The 21,285-nt window shown below is 37.0% G+C and overlaps 1 protein-coding gene across 1 annotated transcript in view; it reads right to left on the reverse strand.

Annotated features, from left to right (window-relative positions):
• Positions 1–21,285, reverse strand: part of si:dkey-112m2.1 — a 224,052-nt gene that overhangs the window by 32,612 nt on the left and 170,155 nt on the right. Inside the window, exon 4 of the mRNA XM_009295369.5 lies at positions 15,854–16,040. Within this exon, the coding sequence (XP_009293644.1) occupies positions 15,854–16,040 (187 nt within the window). The remainder of the gene's footprint in view (positions 1–15,853; positions 16,041–21,285) is intronic.

Here is a 21,285-nt window from a genome sequence, read left to right on the forward strand (position 1 = left end):
AAAAAGTTGGACTTCTGGACAAGGTAGAAGTTACACGAGTGTTAAACAAGAGAGAAAAGTGTGAAAATGTTAATGCTTATATAAGTACACCCCTCACTAATCTCACTTTTAAATTCATGAATTTAATAAGAAGCTACACAATATTATATTTGTGCATATACATTAGATTAGTCAGATTAATCTAACAAAATAACTTATGATAACGGTCTAAAAACTAGTACAACCCAAATTTATATGTTATAGAAAAAAAATTAAATACAAATTTAAAAAAAGAGGAAAAATTAGTTAAGGCATCATTAAAAAATTATGTTGAAATTTTGTAGGTTGTAATTTATTTTTTTGCTTGAATTAAATAGTATTATCTTTCAATTTCTAAATATGTTTGGTGACTAAAATGTAATTTTAATAAATATATCTGTTTAATAAATCTGTTTTGTTTAAACGCACTAAAATACATTGCCTATATTCACTCAGAAATGGATACAAATATTCATTTTCAAAATTAGGTGTACTCAATTATGCAGAGCACTGTATTTAGTTGTTATTTTTACTATTATTAATTATTATTATTATTATTATTATTATTATTATTATTATTGTGTTATTATCATTATTATTATGAATAATTAAATGTTTTATTAGCAATACAAATACACACACAAAAATACACAATTAATGTAAAACAAATTCATGTAACCCTTTTCAATTAAATGGCCTTGATGTTTCAATCTTTACAGGATTGAATTTGTGAGAAGGACGGCAAGACAAGGTTAGCATGCAGAACAGAATGCAGAGCTCAGTCTCCTCACACACCTGGCTGGAAAATGATAGAAGATTTACTTTGACAAGTAAGACTGATGTGGGAAACATGAGAACCAGCAGAACTAATATGGCACTAGTTTACATCCACCTACACTCCCAGTCCTTCCCCCTGTTACTGGAACACACACCATCCTTCGCCACACCCCCCCATCCACTGAATCCAGCCACTATGTGTTATTCATGCAGACTCATCATCCACAGCGGCCTGGATCTCAGTAAACATCATTCCCTGGACCTCTGGCTGATTAGTGTTCACTTCATGTGGATGCAGACATTAAACAAGTGTCTGGACTGACGTACACTTCCAAAAGTTTGGGATCGGTATGATTATTTAAAAGGTTTTTAATATAAGACTTTTCAGCTTTTTTCAAAATACTGTCTTTTGTGTTGAACAGAAGAAAGAATCTCATAAAGGTTTGGAATCACTTGAGGGAAAGTAAAAAGTGAAAAAAAATTCATTTTATGGTGAATTATCCCTTGAATCAAGCAACAGGGTGAATTTGTAGGCATACTACTGATGGAAAATAATGTTAGACTATAAGACCAAGGCAATCATAGGAAGCTAAGCCTTTTTTGGTGGCTGCATGAGCATCTCAACTCCCCTTCCTGGTTTATACTCGAGGCGTTCGCTAGTTCGCTCGTGTGCTGCAAATGTGGCGCCATCGCTGTGTTTGCAGAGGTTGGCTTTGGGTGCGCACGACATGATTTCGGCTGGCGGAGCGCATGTTTTTTTTTTGAGACTCGAGCGAACAGTCTGCACGGTGCCGTGTTTCATTTTGAGTTGAATATGAGCCACTTTAAAGAGATTTTGTCTGAAACAGGTACGACTATACAGACATCTTTATGATCCGTAATCATAGAGATAACTAGATAATTTATAATTCTTGGATAGAAATTGCAACAGTCGAGGGAAAAGAGAAAAGTTTTTGTTAAAGATTTTGGAACAACCTAAGGGATAAGTTTGTTTAAACAAAAAGAGGCCATGGCAAAAGTGGAGACCCAGGTACAAAATTACAGAATACGTTTTTCCACCATCCGTAAGTTTTACACTGATGTTTATATTACAATTTTGAATTTTAAAACAATTTAATAGTTACACAACTATAATTAAGGAACAAACAATTTCTTTGATAACTGGAAAGGAATATACATACCTATTAGTTTACAATATACTGATGGCCTGTTTTTAGGCTTTACAGGTGATAATAGTCAGGAATGTTGGATCATTATTGCCTTTTTAGCATAAGAAGAGGACAGAAACTAGCCAGACAGTAATGTGTGAATTGTGGAGCAAGCTAAATCTAAAAAAATCTGAATTTTTTAGTAAGTGTACAGTTTTTTTTTATTTATTCTTGCCATAATAAAAATATATTTGTAGAGAAATCCATGTTCTGCTGTCAATAACATTTTAATAAACTTTAATAGGTAAAAATATGTTTTATGAACAAAAGCAAGTGATGCATCAAAGTTTAATAAAAAAAAAATCTTGAAGGGTTATGAAAATCCTTAAACATTAAAATGATTTATAAAAATAATAAAAAATAGTTCATTTTAAAATATTGGATGATATGACGTAGTTCCGGAAACTATCTACTTCTTTGTTTACCTGTCTGACTTTACGGTCAGTTTTTTTTTGACCACCCTTTGTTGTTTTAAAGAATATCACAACAGTGAATGCGCCAAGTATAAAGCCTCATTCATTTCGCAAGTCACAGTCAGCGGAGATCTGCAACGCGGAGCCGGGTGAAAGTATAAATTCAGCTTAAGAGCTGGTGGGAGTGGGTTATATTGCTGAAGTCTAGTGGCCTGGAATGGAAATTAAACTTTTGTTTGAGGTGCCACTTGGCATTTACACTATTTCAAACTATGCAGAATACCTTGTTGTTGGCAAATTGTGACATAGAAGCAAAGTAACTGGTTTAATGATTTTACATGGCAGAATTTTTATATTGTTTGGACAACAGAAATGTTTATCCCACCCCTCTAAAACTAAAAAGGCATTTTAATTGCAATTAAAGTGTTTTTTGTGGTGTTGGAAATTTAAACCAATTAACATTTTTTGTCATGTCATAGTTCTCCAGAAATTATTCTAATATGCTGATTTATGTCTCAATAGATATTTACAATTATTATCAGTGTAGAAAACTTTAGGGCTGCATCATATATTTGTGGAAACTCTGACATAGTACAATTGACATTGACAAGCAACGTTAAACATGTGTATGTATGGTGATCGATGTACATGTGTGGTGACATTTTATTTTAAGATACATATCTCTCAATAAATAAACGGTTAATTAAGACTTTTAGCTCAATAAACTACAAATTTGATGCAAATTAATAGTTAGTGAGATAGTAGTTGGATTTTTATTGGATAGGATTAGCGATGTAGAATGAGACCCTTCTTTTTAAGTACTGATAAACAGCCAATATCTTAATTGTTAATAGTGGGCATTAGTACTTGAACTAAATTGTAACCATTTGCTTTAATTAATAAAGGACTAAAGGAAAGAACTTTCCTTTTTATTATGAACAATGAATCCTTAAAAGTGACAACTTAATGATTAAGTCTCAGTGATCAAAACTGAACAGCAAAACAGCAAACTATAATGATTTCTGCTAAAATGTAGCTTTAAATCACAGCAATTACATTTAATAATAAAGCAGTTACTTCAAATTATATAATATTTCAACGTTTTTTATTTATTTTTGATCAAATCAATGCAGCATTGGTAAGCGGAATTGACTCTTCTTTTAAAAACATGCAAAAAATCCTTTTGTTTACTCCTTTCCCAGAGACCATCTCAATGGGAGGGCAATGCTTCTACAACACGCACTTACCCTTAAATGGCTCCACGCTATCTTGAGAAAGAGAAGGGGGTAAATCGATAAAAGGCCATTACACTTTTGGGCAGTGTTGGTGAGGTGTGCAGTTGGGGAATGAAGGGTTAAACTCAGCACAGGTGATTGGTTGAGTTGGCGTTGGAGCTCCATGTGGTCTAAAGCAGCACTGAATGCATCGGCACCCTGTGTGGATCCTCACTAACCATGCTATTAAAGAGACATCGATCGGCCGCTGTATTTCTTTTCAAGACCGCGGGTCCTCCTGCCTCTTCAGCAGCAATGGTTGAAGCCTTTTTGCCTGCGAGAGTCTTGCTGACAGAGCCTCTGATAAAATGGCACAACAGTGCAGACAAACAGGGAGCAAAGAGGAAGATGGCTATTGATTTCAGTAATAGCGCAGAGAGATGAAACCGACGTTTAGCTGCCGTTGAACACATTACAGTCGCTGGGTCAGACAAGCGCCTCTCAGTGGCCGCTAGCATGTGGATAATCACAGTTTTGTGTTACTATTTCTACCCTTAATACAAGTTTTCTCCAACAAATCCACCTGGTTACACTTTCTAGAAATCAAGAAGACATGAGCAAAACCTGGACTTCTCCTCTACGATTGGCAGAGTTGAACATCAATGCATGATTTCCTGACACTTCATGCATAATATCACTGAAATAGTTTTTGGATCAAGCTCCATCATTGGTTTCTTTTTCGTGATGCACAATTTCGATTTATCTTCTGATTTAAAGGGCACATTTTTGATCCCTTTTAAGAGATGTAAGAAAAGCCCTTGGTGTCTTCAGAATGTGTCTGTAAAGTTTCAGCTCAAAATACCCAATCAGATTTCTTATTATAGCCTCCTGAATATGCCAATTTTAGGGTCTAAATACAGTATAGCTGTTTTTGTAGCCTGTGGCTTTAAAGGGCCATGACACCCCCCACTTTCAGTTAAAGTCTACTTCAGAATTTTTTCAAAAGATGCATGATTAATGGGCGTGGAGCTTCGCGAGCATCGGGCAGGAGTGGGCGTGGCCAGCAGGGGAGAACGTGAGCGAACGAAGCTAGCTCACAAAATGAGACAAACCGTGAGGAGACGCATGAGTTTATAGTTTACAAAGTTAAAATGCAAAGAAATAAACAGTGATTTAGTGCCCTGCTACATTTGTTATTCGTAATTTCATATACACATAACCACAATTTATATAATTATAAAGATAAGTGTGTTCATGTAAACCGTATAAATGGGGACTTCTCCCTCAATTCCTGTATCCAGCAGACTCAGTACAGCAGGTCTCCTGACCTGTCTATTTTAACCATTAGCCCTGCTGGTAATCTGGAGGATTTAGGCAAACACAGCGGCACAGTGATGTGTCTGAATGTGAACGAACTCCTGATGAAAGTCAGCGTCCGCCATTCTCTAATTCTCGTGCTGCTCTCCCGACAAAAACGCTAGCAGCACACACACAGCTTTGCTGTATGATCGGCCCTAACAAGATGGCGGGGGAAAACATGCAACAAACCGCGTGGATCATGGAAACAAACGCATATGAGCCTTCATGAACGGCTAAATACTGTGTGCCTGTGGGTCCGTGACACAGCTCGGGCTTGACTCTGGCAGGTCTGGCAGGTCTCATGAATAATTAAGCAGCCGGCTCTTCTTATAGGATAAGAAAACTCCGCTATGAATAATAATGAGAAACCGACGCGTCATCATTGCACTTGCAGTACTGCGCTACGTCGCCGATTTTGATCCCGCCCCAATAATCATTTTAAACCCGGAAGCTGAAATTAGATGACAAAAGCTCAAAATTATCCAGTTTTCCCCACAATTAAAGGTGACAGGTGCTAACATTGTCTTAACTGATGCTCAACACACACAAATCTGTTAATATAAAAAAAAAGTTATCCAGGGTGTCCTGAACCTTTAAATGCACATGAGCTGTTTCTCCCTGCCCACCGTTCCCATGTGCATGTCTGCTTTTCCTGCATTACATCAGAAAAAAACAGCAGTCAGCGATAGAAACAGACACAGATGAAGCTGAAATACAGTTCATTAGTTAAAAATACCAAGTAAGTTTATTTCATGTATTTGTGTGGGAGTTTATTTAAGCCTTTCTGAAATGATGAGTCTCGCACAAATGCCGTTTGCAGTACACTTAGCAATTTTACTGTCTTTATTACAAACAAGCTCTGTTTTAAAAACATTTTAAACTTATAAAACTTTTAAAAATCCCAGAAAATTGGAACAGATATTTTAATCCCAGTTTCTTTGCAAATAAATGTTCTGTGGACAAGTGTATACATGTTATTATGCACCTATCAATCAATTCGGTGGGCAGGAAAAAGCACACTCCTACATCAGGTTGCAGTGGGCCTTAAAATCACGGGAATTTGGGTCGTAGTTTAAGGTCAAGAAATGTAAAAAAAAGAGACTTGTCTGTTTCTATCACTGACTGGTGTTTATCTGACGTAACACAGGAAAAGCAGACAGACACATGGGAATGGTAGGCAGGGAGAAGCAGCTCATTAATAAATCACTAAGGTATGGGTCCTATCTTAAGGTCAAAAAATAAAAAAAAAGAGACTTGTCAGGTTTATATCACTCCAATGTGACAGTTGGCACACTATACCTACACACAGGTCTGTCTAAAGAGCTTACAAAAGTAGATTTTCATCATAGGTGCCCTTTAAAATACAGATTTTTTTTTTAACATGCAAATTGGAAAATTGATCAGATTTAATCCAAAAAAATGCAAAAGCTTTATGTTTTTAAAGTTAAGTTAAATTGTATAATATTGTAAATTGTAAAAGCAGCTAGCTCTCTGCAACTTTTACATGGTCACCCACTGAAGCTAAGCAGGGCTGCGCCCGTTCAATACCTGGATGGGAAAACCAGGTTGCTGCCAGAAGAGGTGTTAATGAGACCAGCAGGGGGCGCCCAACCTGTGGTCATTGTGGGTCCTAATGCCCCAGTATAGGGACGGGGACTCTATCCACTTGTTAAGTGTGACGTCACGCGAAGCGGCTTCCGGGTCCAAGCACTCTATTCAACTGTATGGGGAGACTCATGAAATCGTAATAATAAACATTTACAAAGTGATTTAATACTTTCGAAAATCACAATCGTAATATATATGTCCATGCCTAATATCTAATGGCCAGAAAGTGATTCAATTTTTTATAAATTGTTAAATTTTGGTATTTGTTATGCAGCAAGCCCAGAGATTGTTGTGTACACTATGACTTTTTATAAAATTAACTTTAATGTGTGATTAGAATAAAAAGTGACCATAAACGAATAATTTCGCAACTCAAATGAGTTTTAGCTTGGACCCGGAAACAGCATTACATACGACACCAACACTTCACCATTTAACAAGCGGATACTGCTTTCAGATGAGACGTCAAACCAAGGTCCTAACTCTTTGTGGTCGCTAAAAGTACCAGGATGTCCTTCAAAAAAAGAGTAGGGGTTTAACCCGAGCATCTTGGCCAAATCTGCCTACGGGCCTCTGTCTATCGTTTCCTCCTAACAATCCACATGCCATAATTGGCTAATTCTTGTCAAACAATCATATGATAAACACACTTCCTAACACAGAGATCACTGGAAAACATTATTTAAAAAGCCATTCTCCTCGAACCATAGCAAGCATAATGGAAGCAGGGGACATTCAACAAAGTTAGAATTAAAATTGAGTGACCTATATCAGCTTATTATAATAACAAAAATAATACCTTTTTTGGTCAAAATATGTGTATTTCAATTGCAACCTTCAAGGCTTTTTGAGTTAATATCCACACAGTTCAGCCATATGATCATCAATAACTCTTTGATAAACCTTTCAAATCAAAACCAGTTCAAAAATCCCACCACCTAATAAGGGATAAAAACACACTCACACACAACTTAGATGCAATCACCATCTAACATTGCCTGTCTCATTTCCTCTGCCTCCGGGGCAGTGAAATGTGGAAGTACAGATTCCATATGCCCTGTGTAGTGTGCAGGCCTCTAGGTGAGGGATAATGAATACATGTGCTGTTCCATATGAGTGTGATAAGCCCTGTGTTGGAGAGAGAGAGAGAGAGAGAGAGAGAGAGAGAGAGAGAGAAAGAGAGAGATGCTAGTAGTAATGAGGGAGCGTGTGGTGAAGACCATCGATCCCCACGGCTCTGTGGCAGAGCGCAGGTTTACCGAGGCCAGCAGCCGCCACACACAATAACACGCTTCTGTCTGCATCTTAATCTCTCAGCGGTCACAAATCAACTTGCATTTCTTTTAGACAACCGCATTCATTTTCCCCTTCGCTCTTTTTCGCTTTCTGTTCTTGCGTGTGTGCTGCAGGGGATTCTAAAGAAACATTTGCATGAGCAGTAAATAAAGCAATAACACAGAGAATGCCCAAATACTTGGTGTACGGTGAACACTCTGTCAAACTGCGTGGCTTAAATGACTTTTCTCATAATAAATCGCCTAGATTACAGTGTGAAAGGATAAATTCCGTGCTTTGTTTTGCTCAAACGAAAGGTCTTCGATATGGATCAGAAAAGTATTAAAAAGATCAGACAAGAACAGCTTAGTTAATTTATGCTGTTGTTAATAAACAGGATACTTTTTACAACAATATTGGCCAGGATGTGAAACATTTAATTTGAAGATATAAAGTAGTCTTTATTTTACATTAATGGGGATCTATGATGAAAATCATCATTTGTAAGCTGTATGGACAGAACTGTGTGTAGGTATAGTGTGTCCACATCATATTGGAGTGATATAAAGACAACAAGTCCCGTTTTTTTTTTTTAATTTCCAGATGTTAAAATAGAATCCAATTCCCTCCCATTTTGAGGCCCACCGCAATGTGATGTAGGAGTGCAGTTTCCCCGCCCACTGATTTGATTGACAGTCTTGTAGTAAAATGTCTTTGTAGTAAGGCTGCTAATCATATCAACAAGACAGGACGTGCGCAAAGCAACTGTGATTAAAAGACCAGTTGAACTCTCTGTAATCATCAATCATCATCAAATTTGATCAAGAATGAGCTTTACAAGTTCAAAAAATTGTTTAAAAATTATTGAGAAATGTTTATTATTATTGAGAAACTCGCCTATGATATACATCAAAAGTCATATGACTTCTGGCAGCTATGCACACCTTTTTGGCATTACATCGATAAATTCTCCTGATTTTCTATTTTATGGTATATATATTTTTGCTTCTAGCTTGACTGTATTACCCTGTTTTACTTGTTTGTAAATTTCCCACTTTTTTTTCTTTTTTTCTTCCCCACTGTATGATGGAGACTGTATTTGTATGTGCTGATGTATCAAAATAACCGACAAATAATAAATAAACAAAAATAAATAAATAATAACAAACAGTGCATGTTTGTAATGAATTACAGCAATTTTAGCGTCTTTATCACTACAGCCACATGTTAGTACAATTATAAAAGAAGATGCTTCAATCCCGGTTTGTGGACATTAAATCAGGTTTATTTTGTACATTAACATAACGGATATCCATAAAGCGGTGTATATTAATCTGTATCCTCTCACATTTTTGTGCGAAAACAGTGCAACGTTAAACGAGCCCACTGTGTGTGTGTCCGTGCGAGAATTGTGTAACAACATTGTGTGTGACTCATCGTTGCAACTCTACAACAAATACATCAAATAATTATTGGGAAAGTTCTTACTGTAGTATTTCTCACAAGAATCACGTGATATCTACTTCCTTCATGTCTGTTACTGTGCTGCTTATCTGACAGCTGAGGCATGAGATTGAGGCACACTCTGACAGGCATGTGTGAACGGTGGGCGGGGAGAACTAGCATTAAAGGCACATGCAGCAAAAACAGCTACATTGTGTTCACAGCAGAAAATTCAATATTCTGAAAGGTATAATAAATAATCTGATGGGTGTTTTGAGCTGAAACTTTACACACACATCCTGAAGACACAAAAGACTTCTCTAAAATCTTGAAAAAAGGGTAAATTTAGTGCCCTTTAGGGACAAAAAAGAACTTAAATCAATTATACTGTGGAACCGATTGATAGACAGAGCAAATAAAGGGAAAATAAAATAAACAATAAACAAATTCTTTCCTTTCCGATTACCTCCGTATAGACAGCTTTTCAGTTTTTATCAGTGTGTCAAGTAGCTCGTTGCATATGTTGGAGAATTTGAGACGCAGAGTGAAGTTGACCGTGACGATGGGGTTCGAGTCTGATGAAAAACGATTCCAGAAAGCAGGTAAGATAAAAACAGAAGCCACAAAACAACAATCATGTAAACAACATGGTGAGACTGTGGTAAAATCTGAAAATGTGATAAAAATCAGACTGCTGCAAGGGCTTTTCTTTTTCTGGATTGATGTATAAACACTGTTGGTTGGGTTTAGGGAAGTGGGTAGGCACTACTCAATCAATGCTTTTTAAAACACTATCGGTTGGGTTTAGGGAAGGGGTGGATGGGGATATCAGTCGGTCAGTCAGTCAGCCAACAGCGGCCTTTAGTGGATTTACTTCTGAACAGCTAAGCAAGAATGGCAATTGCAAGAGAAATTTAAAATCTGAAAAAGCATCTGGTTAATTCACAAAAACTGCCCAAAAAATAGTTCCTGGGACATATTTGGTGCTCTCCAGAAACATATATAGGGGTACATAACCAGAACGAGCCTGGGTTGAGCAATTATTATTCTTGTTGCAGGACTTTACAACATTTTCATGTCTTTTCTGTACTGACATAAAAATTCAGATCACATGCAAGTCAACAGCTATTTTCAAGTTACGGATGATAACTGATAAATGGGCAATTTTAAAATGTTTATTTTTCTGTTCATGTGTGTGTGCTGCAGGGAGTTGTGAGGAAACATTTGCATGAATAGTAAATAAAGCAATAATACAGAGAAAGCTCAAATACTTGTGTTTTGTTTGCTCAGATCAAATTTGCCGGTTTCAGACACAGATCAGAAATGTCAAAATGCAGCTCTGAAAGATCAGACAAGAAGAGCCGAGTTAATTTATGCTGGTTTAGTTGTTAGACCGGTCTTAGTGAAAAGGATTATTTTCTGTATTTTCTTTTGGCATTATGGGGTGGTGCATGCAGTATGAATTTGAATATATCCAACAGTATTTCATTTAATGTAAAAGTTACAGTATACACTTTAGAATTTGTATTATTGACAAAAAAATTGAGATAATTATATTGCACTGATCATGAATGGTGGAAGGAAAGTAAATAAAGTGCAAGCTATTGTGCAATAAGGATAAATAAATGTCACATGATTCACTGCTTCTAAAAGATGTTTTATACTGTATATTTTAAAAGACATTATTATATATATTTGCATTTTTTCTGGAAGAAAGAAAAAACTATTAGATTGCCCAATATTTAACTGTACACTTACATGTGGTCTAAAATGTAGCATATATGAAACAAAAGTTATTAATTTGATATTTTTATTACTGGACATTACATTTTTTCAATCTTTTCTGTGAGAACACCGTGATTTAAAAAAAATCAGATCACATGCAAGTCAATAGCTATTTTCAAGTCATGGATGATGACTATAATTTCTTTCTATTTTTGTGTTTGTGATGCAGGGGGATCTAAAGAAACATTTGCACAAGCAGTAAACAAAGCAATATTACAGAAAAAGCTCAATAATACAGAGTCAAACTGTGCAGCTTAAATAACTTTTCTCATAAAAAATAGTCTAGATCGCAGCATAAAAGGATGAATTCAGTGTTTTGTTTTGCTCAGATAAAAGGTCATTGATTTTAGAAAAAAAATCAGAAATGTCAAAATGCTTTGAAAGATCAGGAAAGAACAGCTGAGTTAGTTTACACTGGCTTAGTAGTTAGACCAGTCTCAATGAACAGGATTCTTTTATGTTTTTTTAAGCATGTGGTGGGATACATAGCAGTTTCAATCTACTAGAACTGCTATGTTAAGCTGCTTTGACACAATCTACATTGTAAAAGTGCTACATAAAGAAACATGAATTAAATAGTATTTAGTTGGAAGATATGCAATTCATGCTTTAAATTGGAGGACTTTAGAGTTTGCACTATGGACAAAAACGCCAAATTGACCCTTCACTAAGCCACACCCGAAAACCGCCACATACCAATCGTGGCTTAGCAACCGTAGCTATGCGTGGGAGGTCTGTCAAACTTTCCAGTGAGGGAAACAAGCCAAAGCATTGTGCATATGGATTGTGAAAATCTGATACCCGGAATCTTAAAAGTTTGGACAGGGTGGTGGAGTTTTATTCCCTTTCCAAAACCTAAAACCCAAGGGGAGAAATGCCAGCGTAGATCAAGCTGTGTGAGGGGCTGTAAAGCAGCACAATCTATTCATATTTCTATCTGTTTCAAGCTACAAATATTCGGATTACATGTCAACAAAACAAAACCGAGATATGATCACAAACTGAGCACTTACAATCAATGTACTTCACCTGCAGCTGTTTTTCAGTAATTTATATCCCTCATGTCCAAATTAGAGCTACAATTCATAGATGTTTTTGTCTTTTTTTTTGGCGACTTAGTCATTGGTGATGACGTTACAGTGGGTTAGTGTCTGCTTTTATATTTGGGGTCTGTTCACTTCTGCTATTTATACTTTGATTTGTATTTCAATGCATTTATTTTCCCACTTAATTGCAAATTAGAATATAAACTGTATAAAAACCACACAAAAGTACTGACAGTTAAAGGTACTGTACATTGTTATGGGTTAAGAACGCACAAATCCATCAATTTCCCCTTTCTGGCTGTTTTTCTTATGAATGAATTATGAAGAAGCACTGTCCATGCATGTTACCTCGTCGGTTAGTAACGCTATATTTCATTGTACAACAATTACTAAATCAGGCTTTATGGTTAAAAAAGAGAGCTTACACAGCTTAATTTGTTATAATTCGATTATTTTAAAATTTCACCAATCTTGCGGTGCATGAACTAAGCTGTTGAATGGTCAGTGTATGAGGCAGCTAGGCATTAGCTTCAGTTTTGATTAAATTATTTTCGAATTGGTTGCCTATTATTTTGTGAATATATCCCTGTAATGCATACTGCAGTCCTTTTATGTCTGGCTTTCCCAGATATCTCACATGTTCGCCAAAAATCACTAATTATATCTCTGGAACATTCATACTGTAATAGACGTGCCAGGCACGAAAGCTTGACAGGCGTGACAACGGTAACTAAGGAGAGCGGGGCTTAGAAAAGGGTCAATTCCTCTTCAAATGTGGAATGGTCTGATTTCAATGTTTAAAATCCTAAAAGTGAAGTTAGACATCATAATTTGCTGCAGCATTAGCTGACCTTGAATGTACAAATAGAGGAAATGATTATTGTTCCAAAATAAAGAACGTTCTAATTAACAGTTAATAAAAAAAACAAAAAAAACAATAGAGGACAATATTCGATGTAAGTTTGATTAGTAGTTCAAAAATGCTGCCTGCTATATGGCCTACGGCCTGTGGAGAACACAAAGGAAAAGGCATTACCTTGCCCTGTAGGCAGTTTACAGAAGACGCTGTTCAAACAGACTTGAAGGAAGGCAAACAGCAGGCCAGCGATGCTCAGAGAAACCCATGAGCTCTGAAGTAAAGCCTGACACACTCCTAAACTCAAGACTAAGGCCAAGAGGCTACAGAGAACCAAACAAAACAAATCCTGGAAGGAAAAAAAGAGTAGAGTTTGAAGTGAGATGCCTTGGACTCGGCAATTTGTTTGATTCTGCTTTTCTCAGAACAAACTCTCCGAGCGGCGCAAGAAGACAGGGTGGCAAACAAGAATGAGAGCGCTTTCAATAGTCAACAGAAAACAAGCTCAGCAGGGACCCCAAATTTGCCTTCGAGAGGGCTGAACGGCCAATTAGGAGGAGCTTAAGTAAAGTTGATTCGAAAGTTGGGAGGTATAGAATCAGAGAGCGAGGAAGAAAGACAAACAGACACACTATAAAGAGAGAGAAAGAGAAAGAAAGAAAGCAAGCACGCCGATGCATCCTAATGAGCCAGAACAGATTTCCTGCATTTTGAGGGTATCATGCACTGCCAAATCCTATTAGGGCATCTCCTCATTCAAAAAGTTGAAAGTGATGTGATTACATTGATCCCCTCCTGCTGTGTAACACAACAATCTGCTCTCCCAGCATTCCGAGAGCTCAAGACAAATGCGCTCCGTCAGAGGGCCAGACAACACAAGTGATTGGTGGCTGCTATCTCGCTGTCTGTAGCCGTGATCGCTGTGTAAAAATGCACCAGTGGGCCAAAGGGGCTCCGTCCGGGGCTGTCGAGCTCACGATGTAAGGCCATCCGGTTTCATTTTCGCAACATTATTACATCATTCTCCGCCTTGCTCGCTACTGTACGGCTGGGCAGTGTTTACCGTAATGGGCTGAGACAGCACAGCTCTCAAACGCGATGGCTGATGGCGCTTGTTTGGCCATCGAGTGGGGAATGGGGCAGCTATGGCTGTCCTCTCTAATGAGGCCGAAGAGACAGCTGGCAGGCCGGAATTAGCTGGTGTCCGTGCGAGGGGAAAAAGCTAATTCTAATGGAGCAGAAGCCTCCGATGGGACAGATTGGAGTCTCTTGCCTTTGTTATCGTATGCCATTGTTCCTGTCACAGCAATCTGCGTAGTTCCTCTATATTAGACAGGTAGAGAGATCGGAGCGCTGGAGGTGATTAAAACAGCCCGCTGGCTCTGCTGCTGGCTTAACGAAGTCTTGATTAGGTTTAACAAGGTGTGGTGATGGCAATGTCATTGTTACGGACAAGGGGAGAAGCCGCCATAGGGTGTGTTCATGAACGCCAGACAGTAAAATGCAATTAAGACCAGCTCCAAAAGAGGCAGGTTGATATAATTCAAGATGCTATGCAAAAAAGAAGCAAATCTGTTGTGTGAATGTATGTGTGTGTGAAGGTCAGAGGAGTGTAAGGTGAAATGCTTTAGCTAACATGAAGCAGCATTAAGATTTCATTGGTTTGTCTTGGTTGTAGAAAATAGACAAACCTTTTTACAAGAAAATGAAATCATCTTCCTCTTACCGGGCTATTGAAAGAAGGCGATGAAAAGTGGATGTCTAGCCCACCACAAATCAAACATCATTTTTCACCTTGCCTTAGACTATCTCTTTGCATAAACAAATGAAACTTACACTAAGAACACACCTTTTTTTCTCATATTGTGGTTTCAAGAGAGCACAGAAGTCCTTATGAAATGTAACAATGCATAATTTAGATATTGTGTACATCTGTTCATGTATTTAGGCAGTTTAACCAATGATGGTGGATATTTTGTCAAACAAGAGCAGTATAAAGTTCGCATACTTTATGAATTTGTAGGTAGGATTGGATGGATACACTACCCAAATGCCACTGAGTGGTACAGTACATTACGGTACGCTTTTACGGCCATTTCCACTGTTAAAAGGTACCAACAAGTGAACTGTCCCATTCCACTTTTTGGCTAGCACATCAAAATGATACCAAAAACTGAGCCAGAACTCCAGCTGAATGCTATTGGTTTACAGAGATATGTCACTAGCTCATGCACAACCCAGGAGAATGAAAACAAAGAAACCACCATCTTTAAATACACAGCCGAGACATCACACATTGTAATATATACATAAAATAATTAGCCATGGTCTTCTTTGTGATGAAGAATGTACACATAAGAACATAGGAACTGTATTGTTAGATACTCAATATAACATGACTCTGACCAGTTCATTGGTACAACTAACTTGATCTGGACATCTCTATTAACAATAAATGCTTCCCTGCTCCTGGAAAGCACCAGTATAGCCCACTCATCATATACAGTAGCTTAAAACAAGCCTCATTATCTTCTATTTAACCTTATTTGTTTGAGGCCACTCAGAGTTTCCTTTCATTTTAAATTAATCACTTTTGGTCCTGACCCAAATTGCTTGTTTTTTAGCAATCTGTACGCTCAATTAACCAAATTAGAGCTAATTAAAGTGCTAGTCATACTGTTGCTTCTGAAAGCACATCAACATTTCCCGTCTTTCCTGTGTGACACATCTTACATTATGCCTGAAGGCAACAATAATTTCTATGATCAAACAGTAATAGTAAAAAGAAAACGGAAGAAAAGTCTTGCATGTTTGGGCTTGTTGAGAATGAGTTGACAAGGAATAAACTCACCATAGCCAATGGCACAATGCCACCAAGGTCATGTGGTGCTAGTCGAATTAGAGTCTGGATCTCATCTGAAAGGGTCCGGGAGATGGGATACTCAATCTGCCATGTCACTAAACGACTTCCTAGAGGATCCAGCAACCCGTTGACCTCCAAATCCACCTGAAGAACCTTCTGAAAACCAGCTTCAACCCTTTAGGAAAAAAAAACAAGATTATTATGAAAATATTGAATGCAATCTCAAGACTCGTTGCATCCTGTGTTTATTTGTTGTTACAAACAGAGGAAGCGTCAGTCTAGAAATGGAAGTGGCCATTTATTGAAACATTTGTTTTTTCATACACCTGGATTTGTCATGTGCAAACCTAAAACCATTGATTTTCATAGTATGTGTTTTTCTACAATTGGTGTCAATGGTTACAGGCTTCCAACATTCTTCAAAATATCTTCTTTTGTGTTCAATAGAAAAAAATCGTTAACACTTTCTATAAGGCTTATAATTTATAACTGTATAACTGTAAATAAAAGCTTTTAATGTATAACTGTTTATAATTATTTATAATAAATCATAACAATTTTATAAATGTATCTATAAAGACAATAAAACATATTATTATGACAGTTATAGCTACATTTATAGTAGTGTTATAAATTCTTACTAAAGAGGAATAGCATTTGTCAATGCATGCTAATTACACATTATGCATGACTATACTGTAAGTATGAATTAATTATGAATATAGCTATAATTGTCATTATAATACAGTACAAGGTTTATTGTTTCTTTTTATATACATTTATAGAATTGCTATGATTGATTATAAATAATTATGAACAGAGTTATAATTCATTATGAGCTTCATATAAAGTGTTTGGAACAAGTCAAGATTTTTGGGTGAACTATCCATTTAAAGCACTTAAATGTGTCCTTACCACTAAAGAACTACACATACTGTGTTGAATGAAAAACATAAGAGAAATATAAAAATATTTGAATGCAAGCTCAAAGCATATGCATATAAGTCGTCCAATGTTTATTTGTTGTTATGTGGCTCCTGGCCAGCACGTGCTGCCAGTAGTTAAAGGGCCAGTCAAGCAGCCATTTATTGACCCTTTTGTTTTTGTACACCTGGTGTGTGTAGGATGCAGGCTGCGATGTATGTGGGTGTGAGTGTGTGTTGGTTTACTCTCATTATTTCAGTTCAACAAAAACACATCCCAGCAGCAACTGAAAAAAAAGACAGCAAAAAAAAGCAATTTACTTTTGGTCCTGCGCCACGGCATTTTCAGAAAAGATTTCCAAAGCAGAGCATAACATTGTCTCCTCTGATTGCGATGCAAACAAAGCTGAAAAACAATGAATAAAAGCAAAGCCATTTGATTTGCCCAGGCCTGGGTTTGATCAGACTAGTTGCTCCGGCCTCACAGTACTTAGTTAAAACAAAACAGCATATGAAAAATTCCTAATATCCAAAAGCAAATGTGAAATATGGAACTGCAATTGAATTCGCACCTGGTAGCATGACAGGGAAAGCAAATCCAAAACTACATTCTGCTTTCGCAGATTTTTTTTCTTATTCAAGGTCTCTCTTAAAATAACTGACACATCCATGGAAAAAATAAACTAAGGTCACTGCATTATTCTGAATTCTGTCATGCTGTCATAACTTCGACAAAACATAATTATAATTTGCTCTTTGGTTCACAAAATTTTGATGGAACAAAAAAAAAAGGCTTTTTTCTTTAAAAGGTTGCAGCTTGTTTTCCCAGTGGAATTGCTACTTTAAAACTGTTCCCATGAGAGATCTTTTTGTCCTGCAGTTTGAAGGTTTGACATATCACACCAATTTGAATCCAAAGAATTTCTGACCAACCAACAGAGCAGTCAAATTTCTGCAAATCAAAACAGGTAAGATGGATACTGCGTTTGATGGAAGAAGACAGGCCAACTGTGGCTATGATTACAATATATAGTTTATTTAAAGTGTAACAAGTAACTGTGAATAATGGGACAGCCTATAAAAGCAACAGTTCAAAAGTTTTGAGTCAATAAGACTTCAACAAGGACATGTTAATTTGATCAAAGGTGACAATGAAAATATATACAATATCAGGCTATTTCAAAGAAATTATGGTCATTTGAGCTTTCTGTATACGAAAATCCTGAAAAAAGCAGCACATATTTTCAACAAAAAGAGAACAAAAACAACCCAGCGAGGGAAAACATAAACATAACAAATAAAAACAAACTGGGCGGGCAGGGAAGAGCAGTGCTGGACTGAGGTGAACACAACAGGACAGGACAAGGCGATATACCACGACGAACTGGCACAGAAAAGCAGACAAGAGGAGATTATAAAAAAAAAGAATTAACAAACAAAGGGTGAACTAAATAAAGTAATAATGGGTTAACAGGGAGGCTGGGACTAGACAATATGACACTGATACACAACACAAGGCATGTGCTCACGTAAAACGGGACTAGAACACACAGCCAATGAGAGACCTCATCATGCGTGTTAACATAAAACATGACACTAAAGCATGCGGCGCATGTAAACATGAACCATGTGCTAAACACAACACCAACAGAAGACTGTACGCAAGACACGAGTACTTGTAATAAAAGCACTCAACATGCATTCATATGAGCAACCTGCATGTTTTATCCCAGCGCCAATCGAAACCGAAACCAACTAGACTGAGATGCTGAGAATATAACAGCACGCTGCAGACAGAACAAACATAAACACCAGGAAGAGAGCGCGCATCCCGAGCACACTCAGGTCCCACCCGTCCGCGTCAAGCCGTGACGGTGCTCATACAAAGAAGAATATAATGACAGAAAATGAGTGTTTGACCCACGAATTCTTGAGCTGAGCACAACATACTAGACAAGACAAGACAGTACAAAAGTAATAGTAAAGAAGCACATCTTTGCTATTCGCTTCACTATAACTATTTATTACATCACAAAAATGTAATAAACCAATCACAGGCATTGACAAATACAGTAGAGAAAAGAAACTAAATAATGCTTTATGGTATTCTGGGAGTCTAAAAAGCATTCAGGTACAAAAAAATTATAAATAAATGTAAAATGGCATTGTATAATTTTATTGTGTAAAAGAATTGGAATTGTCTTGTGCATAAAGCTTTAAATAGGATTGAAATGGTTACAGTCACAGGCCTCAAAAACATTTTTTTGTAACTTTATGGTTAAAAATTGTAATGACTCCAAAATCAGGTGTGTTTTTAACAGTAGCTCCTAGTCAATTATAATTCTGATTCAACATTGCAGATCCAGTGATGTGACTATTGCCGATGAGCACATTGTGATATTGTTGCTGAAACAATATATTGTGCAGCCCTAATATCTTTGTTAATGTTAAGTCAAGTTATGTCAAGTTATTTACGTTAAGCTAAAGTTGTTTATGTTAGTTCATGTTAACTCAGAGTCCATTAATGTTAACAAGCGTAACTTTGGATTTTAATAATGCATTAATAAATGTTGAACTATGAATAATAAATGGTTTACATGATTATTTATACTTAATGTTAGTAAATTACATTAACTAACATTAACTAATGAACCGTTATTCTAAAAGGAAATGCAGCTTCTGTGAGCATAAACATAAGACATTATAATTCAACAGAAACTTTTAACAAATAGAGTATCATGTACATTCTCCATAACGAACAGATATGGCCATCCTTTGTCCATTAAATATATAGATAATCAACCGAATCTACATGAAATGGAAAGAAATAACATCTTCCTCCTGTCTCTGTCCTCTAATCACCAGCAGTTCTAATAACTTTCATTCCGCTGAATTCTCTGATTTCAATGTCATGGAAACAGAGACGGCAGGATATCTTTAATAAGCAAATCTAGGATGATCATATCAGTTTTCACACGTTCTAATCTGTGACTTTACATAATAAAAGCAGCCGCACACTGCCAGTCTGCCAGATCGCACATGCTGTAAGTTAATTTGATTTCTAGATTCCTTAAAGAGACATTATCTGTAAAGAGCAGAAAGTGAACTCAAGACAAGAGCGTGCTTTTGTACAAGATATAAAATCTTGTTATAAAAATCCTTAAAGGAATCAATGCGCTCTAAACCTGTATGACTTTTTTCTTCAAGAAAACACAAAAGGAGCTGTTAGACAGGATGTTCATTTGCAAACAGCGAACACACAATACAAAATGATACATCAGAAAAATACTAACACAGTGATTCACACAACACACACAATATATACAAAGACGTTTGAAGTTTTGCAAGAGAAATACACTCACCAGCCACTTTATTAGGTACAACTGCTCGTTAAAACAAATTTCTAATCATCCAATTACATGACAGTAACTCAATGCATTTAGGTAAGGTCAACACAATCTGCTGCAGTTCGAACCTAGTATAATAATGAGGAACAAAAGTGATTTAAATGACTTTGAATATGGCATGGTTGTTAGTGCCAGACGGGCTGGTCAGAGTATTTCAGAGACTGCTGATCTATTGGGGTTTTCACGCACAACCATCTCTAGAGCTTACAGAGAATAGTCAGAAAATGAAAGTATTTCCAGTGAGTGGCAGTTCTGTGGGTGCAAATGCCTTGTTGATGAGGTCAGAGGAGAATGACCGAACTGGTTTGAGCTGATAGAAAGGCAACAATAACTGATTTAACCACTTGTTACAACCAAAGTATGCAGAAGAGTATCTCTGAACGCACAACACGTCCAACCTTGAGGCGGATAGGCTACAGCAGCAAAAGACCACACTGTTTACCACTCCTGTCAGTTAAGAACAGAAAACTGAGGCTACAATTGCTACAACAGACTCACCAAAATTGGACAATAGAAGATTGGAAAAAAATGTTGCCTGGTCTGATGAGTCTCGACTTTTGCTGCGACATTCAGATGGTAAGTTCAGAATTGGCCAACCAGAGTATTGTTGCTGACCATGTCCATCCCTTTATGACCACAGTGTACCTATCTTCTGATGGCCACTTCCAGCAGAATTCCACCATGTCATAAAGCACAAATCTTCTCAAACTGGTTTCTTGAACATGACAATGAGTTCGTAATACTCAAATGGCCTCCACAGTCACCAGATCTCAATCCAATAGAGCACTCTTGGGATGTGGTGGAACGGGAGATTCACATCATGGATGTGCAGCCGACAAATCTGCTATCATGTCAATATGGACTCAAATCTCTGAGGAATATTTCCAGTACCTTGTTGAGTTTATGCCATGAAGGATTAAGGGAGTTCTGAAGGCAAAAGGCAGTCCAACCTGTACTAGTATGGTGTCCCTAATAAAGTGGCCGGTGAGTGTAAATTAAAATTAGGTCTCTATTCACAGTTTATTTGTTCATACTTATATATTTATACATGTTCTTTAAACATTTATTTGGAATAAACAGTGCATGTCAA

This window comes from Danio rerio, chromosome 21 (assembly GCF_049306965.1).
Source record: "Danio rerio strain Tuebingen ecotype United States chromosome 21, GRCz12tu, whole genome shotgun sequence".
NCBI classification, from domain to species: domain Eukaryota; kingdom Metazoa; phylum Chordata; class Actinopteri; order Cypriniformes; family Danionidae; genus Danio; species Danio rerio.